Below are 9,941 nucleotides of genomic sequence, written 5' to 3' on the forward strand. Positions count from 1 at the left end.
GCAGCCCAGATGGGTTTGCCTCTGCGCTGCCAGTTGCTTTGCTTCCACTGCTGCAGCCAGCCCCACAGGGCATTTGCCACCATCCAGGAGTCAGTATAGAGGTAGAGCACTGGCCACTTTTCCCATTCAGCAATGTCTAAGGCCAGCTGGATGGCCTTTACCTCTGCAAACTGGCTCGATTCACCTTCTCCTTCAGCAGTTTCTGCTACTTGTTGTGTAGGACTCCATACAGCAGCCTTCCATCTCCGGTGCTTTCCCACAAGGCGACAGGACCCATCAGTGAACAGGGCATACTGCTTTTCATCTTCTGGCAGTTTGTTATACAGTGGGGCTTCTTCAGCACGTGTCACCTCCTCCTCTGGTGCTATTCACAGAATCACAGAATCACAGGTTGGAAGGGACCTCAAGGATCATCTAGTCCAACTTTTCTGGGAAGAGCAAGATTCCAAAATCTTTGCCTTCTGGCCAGTCCATGATCACTTCCAAGATTCCTGGGCGACTGGGGTTTCCTACTCGAGCCCGCTGGGTGATCAGTGCAACCCATTTACTCCATGTAGCATCAGTTGCATGGTGTGTAGAGGGGACGTTTCCTTTGAACACCCAGCCCAGCACTGGCAGTCGGGGTGCCAGGAGCAGCTGTGCTTCAGTACCAACCACTTCTGAAGCGGCTCGAACCCCTTCATATGCTGCCAATATCTCTTTTTCAGTTGGAGTATTCTGGGCCAAGAGCTACTGCATGAATTATCTGATATTACAGATGATGATTAAACAGATATCAGATATCTGATATCATGCAGTAGCTCTTGGGCCAGTCCGGGCAGGACGAGATGTAAAGAATGTGCTCTGCACCGCGGCTGGGGAGAATGGCCCTACCTGGAGCCTCTGGCAGAAGGCACCAGGGGAGACCCGAGGTCGACCCCTAGGGTTTTGGAGTCGGGGATGCAGAGGGTCCAAAGCCCAGGACCTTCCTGGGAAGAGTTTGCTTTCTCCCTTTTAGGGTCTGCATGCCATTATCATGAGCCTGAATCAAACATCCAGCTCTTTCATGCTACATCCTGCTGAACCTCCTTGGTTTTACTGTGTGTAGTTGCACAGTCCCTAAGTAGGCCAGAGCTCCACACATTCCCACCATTTTAGCTTTAGCCAGATCTGTGTGCAGTCCTTATAGATTTCACAGGGCCACCGCTTAGTTCGCAGCTACCATTGGCTCAACTGCAGAGATGTCTGTCTTCCCTGACTGGATGTTGGAGGCTGATGGAAAGACATGGGAGACCTGCAACCTCTTGAAGTTGCTGGTTTCTGGCCAAGCCAGTTGGTAGGACAAGACCGTGGAGGGAAGCCTCTGTTCTGCAGGTCTGGGAGGATTTCTGCACAAGTTGAGCAAAGCCTTCAGTTCCGATCGGAAGCTGTCATTGAGCCAGCAGTAGATGAAGGGATTGTAGCAGGTGCTGCTCATTGCTAACCAGTGAAAGGTGAAGTACAGGGCATTGTTGGTGTGAATGATCTGGCTGGAGAGTAGGATGACGTAGCAATTTAAGGGAAACCAGGAGACTGTGAAGAGGATGACAACAAGCATCAGCATCTTTATGGTCTCCTTATTCTTTTTGCGAAGGGCAAAGTACTGCTCAGTGGTGACTTCCCCAATGACATTGCGCAGCCAGAGTTTCTTGACCACTGTCACGTAGGCAGCAGAGATAATGAGAAGAGGCAGGACATAGAGCGGAATGAAGGTTGTTAAGTCCAGGTACCTCCAAAAGAGGTCAGCAGGCTCAGGGAAATCAGGCAGACACAGGCACCGGGTAACTTCCTCACTGCAAATGGAGATACCGGACAGCGGGTGAGAGCATGTACAGCCGGGCACCGCAGGAGAAGTGCATCAGAAACAAGGGGGCAGGAGGGAGAGGGCTCCTGCCATAAAACCTGGAGGCAGTCTCTTCATTTATGCATATGTGCCACAGTTATGTGGAGCTCTGCTGTCTGAGCATTTGGGCCATGGAGCAGCTTGTGAGCAATTTGGTGATAATTTCTCGGGGGTTTTCATGATCTTATGATAATTTTATTAATTTCATCAATTACAAAATTTCCAGCTGCACAGAAGCAGGGTTTTATTCTTGGTCCTTTGGCAAACGGAAACACAGTCTCTGCATGTATTAAGGACCTTCCCCTCATCAAAGCACTTTCCAGATATCAAGGCTGACAAGAATGTTTTATGGAACAAGCAGCTGATGCAGATTCTGTCACTGTCCCAGGTTTTTTCCAATCCCTGGTCTGCCTAAACAGGTGAGATTGGTACATCATATAAAATACCAGCATATAGAATTAGACAGTCCAGGCCGGATCCTCTAACTTCTTAGCCTATTTCATGTGATTAGTGTGACAGAATAAAGATAAAATAATTAAAAATAGAAACAAGAACAGGATATTAGCCATTGCAAAAGGAATCTCATGAAAATTATAGACTAGATCCATAGTTAGCTGACCTTAACTAAGGTCAGGACTTTCAGGAGAAGATGGAAAGTATGGCCACTGAGAATTTGGCCTCCAGGGAGACTGTGGAGAAAAGCAAAGCATATCCTTACCTGTATTCAAAGGTAAAGAGTTTTTGGTAGATAGCATGTGGTAGGGAAAAACAAGTTGCCATGATCCAGATTACAGAGATGTACATAACACCTTTTGCAGTAGATATGCGAGGTCTCAGAGGGTGCATTATAACCTGTGCAAAATAAACCAATATTCAGGCTTATGCTATTTCAGGAAATAATTACATCAATTTTTCATAAAAAATTCCAGCCTTAAATCTATTACTTAGAGTGGAAATTTAGCATGCAAGCAGTACTGCCTTCATCCAGCTCCCATTGACTCTAAGCTGTATGTGAAAGCCTGAATATTTCCATGATGGGAATGGGTAAAGTCAGATCCCAGTCCTTCCCTCTTATTTCAGTATTTGCATCTGGGTGGGGAGAACTGGGTACCACCAGGTCTTGCACACATGTTGATTTCCAGGTTCAATTTACTTAATAACAAGAGAAAAAAACACCCCAAACCAACAAACGAAAAAGAAAATAGTCTCAGACTCCTCAGTATCGGTGACCCAAAGAGCCAAGGGTTTGTGATTTAACTGAACCTCCCTGGCAATGCTTCAGACAGCCAGTGCATCTTCTGGAAACTTCGAGGCTTTCTAGCAGAAAATGTCAACTGTACTGCTCTGTTCTGCGTGGTTGTTGGGTGACTGTGCACTGATAATGCCTGACTGTCCCCAGCTTTGAGCCCATTATCAACAGCAAGGCATAGCTCTGCTTCTGACAAACACCAGTATGGTACAGTCAGCTCTCCAGTATCTGGGGTAGCAAGGGGTGAGAGATCCCAGAGCAAAGGGAGACAGGGCTGCAGGAGATAACCAGGATGTTCCAGCATCAACAATGCTGTTCCTCCATGGGCCGGACAAACCACCCCAGAAGAGGTTTGCCCACACGAATTCCTATCAGGATCTCGGACTTTCTCCTCAATCGAGAGTTACTGGACTAGCCACCACTGAAAAGCTACCATTCCCCAGTTGGAAGCAATCACAAGGCAATGGACACCTCCAGTCTCCCACCTTGCTGCATGCTTGAAACTATTCTTTCCATCTGACAGCAAGAACTGCTCCCCTACCCTGTCAGCTCCTCATGCATCTTACATTAATCTGGGAGCTGAGAAGGAAAGGACATGGGAGCATCCCTTCTCTTTTTAATCATGCCCTCCCAAGCTTTCTGGCTGGCTGCTTCAGAGAATTCTCACCTGGTGCCTGTCCACAGCAATGGCTGTGAGGGTCAAGGCAGAGACGTGGAGGGAGCAGTACTGCGCAAACCTACTGACATGGCACATCCCCTTCCCAAATATCCAGGTACTGTTCACAAAACGAGCCTAAAACCAGAATAGCATTAGTTTTGTGCACACCCACACAACTCCACATGCTTATAGATCTCTGAGACACCTCTGACACATAATTACTTGAGCTATATAAAAGATGTTTTTAAAATAGCAGGTTCTTTGCATAATGGTATCATTTTCTGGCTTCTGAGCCCTGAAGAGGTAGGTTAGTGCTGTTCAGTGGCCCAGCAATATCCTCCAGGACAACACAGCAGAGCAGTACCAAAGATGTTTGTTGCGTTCCATTCACAGTGTGTCCTTCTGTAGTCTAACTATTGAGTCAATACATTAATTTTTCTCTTTTAAGCCCTCCTTACAGCACAGGGCTGACCTGTATGCCTTATCTTACTTCAAAGCACACTACAGCTTTTCAACACAGCTTGTAAAATGATGGTGAGCATTAATTTTTTTTCAAGAGGTTCATCATATTCCCTTGGAAATAATTCAGAGAAGGGAAGGAAAAACAAAATACTACAAAGTACTAAGTAATCACTGTGAGGTTATTACTGTTCAAGTGCTATCAGGGACACATTTAACAAATGGATAATCTCAGATCTTCAACTAGATAATAGGAATTAGAGAAGAAAAAGACAGGGAGTTTCCCAAAGATAATGCCAATCACTGTAATTTGGACCACACAAGTATCTGCAGGACGTTCATGCACTGCCTATAGCGGCATACAGAAGAATAAGCCACTGAAGTAACTGTGATGCCCTTATGACATCTCTGCCCCAGTCTTACCAGAGTAAAAGGTGTGTTGAGAAGTGTGATCATGATATCGGCTACCGCCAGGTTGACAATGAACAAGCTGGTGGCGGAGTGCACGCTCTTGGTCTTGATGACAACATGACAGACCAGGAGGTTGCCGAAGATGGAGAAGATAATGATAAAGGAGTATGCTGCAATGAGCAGGGCTTTCACCGTGACGCTCTGCGACTCAGCTCCGTACCGGCTTCTGCCCACAAAGCTCTGCCAGTCGGCCAGGCTGTCATTATCCCAGGAAAAGAAAGCTGAGACGTTCTGGGTTACAAAGGTCTTCTCCAGGCTCCCGTTGAGGGGCATCTTTCTTGGGGTTTCAAAAGCGTTAACCAAGTCAGGGAGAGAGACCCAGACAAAACAGAACAAAACAGAACAACATCTCTGAAATTCCACTTTTCTCCTCCAATTTGGAAATAGTTAATTTGTGAGAGAGCAGAGCTCGCGTCGTGTATTGTATCGGGAGAGCCATCCTTCCCTCGCTCAGCCCAGGCGCGCTCAGGGGCTGCAAACACAATGCGCAAGCAGCAGGAGCAGGTGGATGCTCCTGCCTCCCACAGCATGCTTCTCTCCCACTCGACTAGCTGCTACTTTTGCTCCTTCAGCCAGCTTTATACCCCAAGGCAAGCTCCAAGCAAAGATCATCTGCAGCTATTGGGCTGCATCATTTCTGCTCTGATGTGCTGCTTTCTCACGCAGCCACACTTCCCTGGGTGCTACTCCAAGGTAAGCACATCTGTGAGAAAGGCAAATCAGTATCTCCAGTCATCAGCATCCTTTTTCTCTACTAGCAGCCCAGGGCAGGCAAAATCTGTGCTGTTTATAAACCAGCAGCGGGTGTCGCAGCTCTGCTCTCTTCTAGGACACAGTTCAAATTTATGCTCAGTTTTAAAGGTCTGGCAGGCAAGTTTCAGCCTACTTCACAGCATGACACTTACTAACTAGCATAGAATGGGGGGGGTAACAGATGAACTGTGACTAACAAGCTGGCTTACTGTACTTACAGTCTTTTTCCAAGGACATTTTTCCCTCAGCGAGACAGAGAAATACTTAAGATTTACCTTGGCAGGGATTTCCTCTTGGCCAAGGGAATAAAAAGTTTGATGTAAAATTGTGCTTTCTAGGGTTTGTAGAAATACAGAGGTAGTTACAAAAAGGTGATTATATAGGACAGAAGACAGGAAAGGATGTCCCAGCCCAGTGGGTCCAGTATTCAAAGCAACAAGAGGCCATACGCTGGACCCAAGTGCTGACGAGAAGGCAGCATGTGCGTTCCCTGTGCCTTCTTCCCCCAAAAAACATAGCAGGAAATCTAAAATCAGTATCAGGAGACCAAGAGCCACAAATCCTCCATAGCACAGAAAGACATGCGCCTCCGCAAGTTCACACGTAAGGTGTTGCCCCTCTGCTGGGGACAAATCTGCTTGGGTGGTATCAGCTAACACCAGCCAGAGCGGGCTTTGTACATAAAAGACTTTATTTAGCCACCAATTAAAAGACCATTATCTGAAAAGCTTATAGTATAAAGCTGGTCACTCACTGGTGAAAACAGCTGTTCCAGAAGATGCTCGTGACTCCCCCAGTGAACCACTCCGTCTGCTTTCTCCTCACCGCCGCTCAGGAGTTGAACGCAGCAGGACCAGCGGCATGGCCAGCCCACAGCACTCCTCTGAAAACTGCTGCCAGCATCTAGTTCTTCCACAAAATTGTCCAATTCAAGCTGTTTTAGCAGTATGCCTGTCTCAGAGGAAGCTTCCCAGCGAACCTGCTGGAGCTGCTAAGGTGGCAGTCACCTGTGACCATTCAGAGAGAAGAAAGAAATCTGTGTCCAGCTCAGAAGCGCTTGGCCAGCAAGGGCGCACCTGATCTGATGCTGCCAGGAAAACAGGGAGTCTCACAACATAATGTAAAGGCCCAGGGAAATGGCAGGAAGTGGGACAGGGCAGCATTCTGGTGTGGGTTTGGGATGAGAACCGGACCATTGGTGGCATATGTCCCCCTTCTCGCTGGGCTGCTCCAGCAGTTCCCAAGTCCCCCTACTTTCCAGTGCTGCTGGCCAATGCATAAGGGTATTCTGTCTTCTGACACTCCAACTCCAGCTTTTATTCTTCCGCATCTATCAGACCTGCTTCCCTGTACTATAACCATATTCCAGCAAAAATGATTAGTTTTATCTGTTTACTCCCCTTGATCTAATAATTAATTTCTAGCAGGGTACCCGCATATGCAACCAGAGCCACTGTTGCCTTTGAAGACCAGGTGCTTCCAGCAGAGCAGGAGGCTGCCTCTTCACCTCCTCAGCCTGGGGGGAGGACGGGAATCTCCTCACACACAGCCCAGGCGCACCCTCCTCCAAGCTGGACTCAGCTTCTTGTGATCCAAAGGAGGTGGCCCAACCACATGCCGGGCAGGCCCACCTGAAACAGCCACAAAGGGTCTGGGAAAAAGCCCAGTGGGTGCTCCCTGGGTCATGTCACTCCCATGTCACCTGTGTGCCCTTCTCTGTCTCACATCACCCTTCTGGTTTAGTTTATATTTAAATACATCCCAGTATGAACTGTCTAAACAGGTCACCTACATATAGTTCTTACTGCAGAACAGGCTGTAGTAGATTTCCCAGCCTGGTACCCTTGCTCCACCATCCCTGGCACCTACGGACAGCGAAGGAAGCAGCTGCCCAGGAAGGCCAGGATTTCACAGAATCACAGAATGGCAGGGGTTGGAAGGGACCTCTGGAGATCATCTTGTCCAACCCCCCTGCTTGAGCAGGCACACCCAGAGCAGGGGCACAGGAACGCATCCAGGCGGGGTTTGAATGTCTCCAGAGAAGGGACTCCACAGCCTCCCTGGGCAGCCTGTGCCCCTGCTCTGGCACCTGCACAGGAAAGAAGTGTTTCCTCATATTGAGGTGGAACTTTCTGTGTTTCAACTTGTTCCCATTGCCCCTTGTCCTGTCATTGGGCACTACTGAAAAGAGCCTAGTCTCATCATCCTGACACCCACCCTTTAAATATTTATAGGTATTGATTAAATCCCCCCTCAGTCTTCTTTTCTCCAGGCGGAACAAACCCAAGCCTCTCAGCCTTTCCTCATAATGGAGATGCTCCAGTCCCCTCATCATCTTGGTAGCTCTCCGCTGGACTTGCTTAAGCAGTTCCACATCCTTCTTAAACTGGGGGGCCCAAAACTGGACACAGCACTCCAAATGTGACCTCATTAGGGTAGAGTAGAGGGGAAGGATAACCTCCCTCAACCTGCTGGCCACACTCCTTTTAATGCACCCCAGGACACCATTGGTCTCTTGGCCACAAGGGCACAGTGCTGGCTCAGGGTCAGCCTGCTGTCCACCAGCACTCCCACGTCCTTCTCAACAGAGCCACTTTCCAGCAGTTCAGCCCCCAGCCTGTACTGGTGCCTGGGGTTGTTCCTCCCCAGGGGCACAACCTTGCACTTGCTTTTGCTGAATTTCATGAGGTTCCCCTCGGCCCAGCTCTCCAGCCTGTCCAGGTCTCGCTGGATGGCAGCACAGCCTTCTGGTGTATCAGCCACTCCTCCCAGCTTGGTGTCGTCAGCGAACTTGCTAAGGTTATACTCTGTCCCATCATCCAGGTCACTGATGAATATATTAAACAGGACTGGACCCAGCACAGACCCCTGGGGAACACCACTAGTGACAGGCCTCCAGCCAGACTCTGCTCCATTGATCATGACCCTCTGAGTTCTGTTGTTGAGCCAGTTCTCCGTCCACCTCACTGTCCCCTCATCCAACCCACACTTCCTCAGCTTGTATGTGAGGATGCTATAGGAGACAGTGTTGAATGTTTTACTGAAGTAAAGATAGACAACATCCACTGCTCTCCCTTTGTCGACCCAGCCAGTCATGCCATCATAGGCGGCCATCAGGTTGGTCAAGCATAATCTCCCCTTGGTGAATCCATGTTGTCTACTTCTGATAACCCTCTTGTCCTCTACATGCCTGGAGATGACCTCCAGGATGAACTGCTCCATCACCTTTCCAGGGATGGAGGTGAGGCTGACTGGCCTATAGTGCCCCAGATCCTCCTTCTTGCCCTTTTTGAAGGCTGGAGTGACATTTGCTGTCCTCCAGTCCTCCGGCACCTCTCCTGTCCTCCATGACCTTTCGAAGATGATGGAGAGTGGCCAAGAAGGCCAAAGGTGTCCTGGGGTGCATCAAAAGGAGTGTGGCCAGCAGATGGAGAGAGGTTATCCTCCCCTTCTACACTACCCTAATGAGGTCACATTTGGAGTGCTGTGTCCAGTTTTGGGCCCCCCAGTTTAAGAAGGATGTGGAACTGCTTGAGCAAGTCCAGCGGAGAGCTACCAAGATGATGAGGGGACTGGAGCATCTCCATTATGAGGAAAGGCTGAGAGGCTTGGGTTTGTTCCGCCTGGAGAAAAGAAGACTGAGGGGGGATTTAATCAATACCTATAAATATTTAAAGGGTGGGTGTCAGGACGATGGGACTAGACTTTTTTCAACAGTGCCCAGTGACAGGACAAGGGTCAATGGGAACAAGTCGGAACACAGGAAGCTCCACCTCAGTATGAGAAAACACTTCTTTCCTGTGCAGGTGCCAGAGCAGGGGCACAGGCTGCCCAGGGAGGCTGTGGAGTCCCTTCTCTGGAGACATTCAAACCCCGCCTGGATGCGTTCCTGTGCCCCCTGCTCTGGGTGGGCCTGCTCAAGCAGGGGGGTTGGGCAAGGTGATCTCCAGAGGCTGCTTCCAACCCCTGCCATTCTGTGATTCTGTGAAAAGCAGTTTAATGGAAAAAAGCAAAGGTCATGCATGAAAGCAAAGCATAAAAATACTTATTTTTTATGTCCCATCAGCAGGCAGCACCCAGCCCCCTCAGTACATGTGGTGGTTCCTTTGGAAGAAAAATGCCTTAATACCAAATATAATTTCCCCCACTTCCTCCTTTCCTTCAGCTTTTATTGCCAAGCATAACCCCATCTGGTATGGAATATCCCTGTGGTTAGTTGGGGTCAGCTGTCCTGGCTGTGCCCCCTCCCAACCTCTCACCCACCCCCCACCCACTGGCCTTTGCAGGGGTGTTGCAGAGACAGCTGTGACGCTGTGGGGTACTGCTCTGCAGCAGCCAAAACATTGGTGTGGGTGCTATCAGCACCATTCCAGCTACAAATGCAGAGCACAGCACTGCATGGGCTGCTACAAGGAAAGCTAACTCCACCCCAGCCAGAACAAATCCATGCAGAGAACAACATAAAGCAGCAAAGTGTTTTAAAAATTTCA

The 9,941-nt window shown here is 48.9% G+C and overlaps 1 protein-coding gene across 1 annotated transcript; it reads right to left on the bottom strand.

Moving 5' to 3' along the window:
* Positions 1-867: 867 nt before the first annotated feature.
* Positions 868-6,314, bottom strand: GPR83 (G protein-coupled receptor 83). Its single transcript, XM_075081872.1, has 5 exons — positions 6,277-6,314; positions 4,651-5,068; positions 3,778-3,903; positions 2,580-2,713; positions 868-1,811 (listed from the first exon to the last, which is right to left on the bottom strand). Exons 1-5 carry the CDS (start codon positions 6,312-6,314, stop codon positions 1,187-1,189), a joined length of 1,341 nt encoding a protein of 446 aa, XP_074937973.1. The 3' UTR covers positions 868-1,186.
* Between the last annotated feature and the right edge of the window lie 3,627 nt (positions 6,315-9,941).

Source organism: Phalacrocorax aristotelis, chromosome 1 (genome assembly GCF_949628215.1).
Source record: "Phalacrocorax aristotelis chromosome 1, bGulAri2.1, whole genome shotgun sequence".
Classification (NCBI taxonomy): Eukaryota; Metazoa; Chordata; class Aves; order Suliformes; family Phalacrocoracidae; genus Phalacrocorax; species Phalacrocorax aristotelis.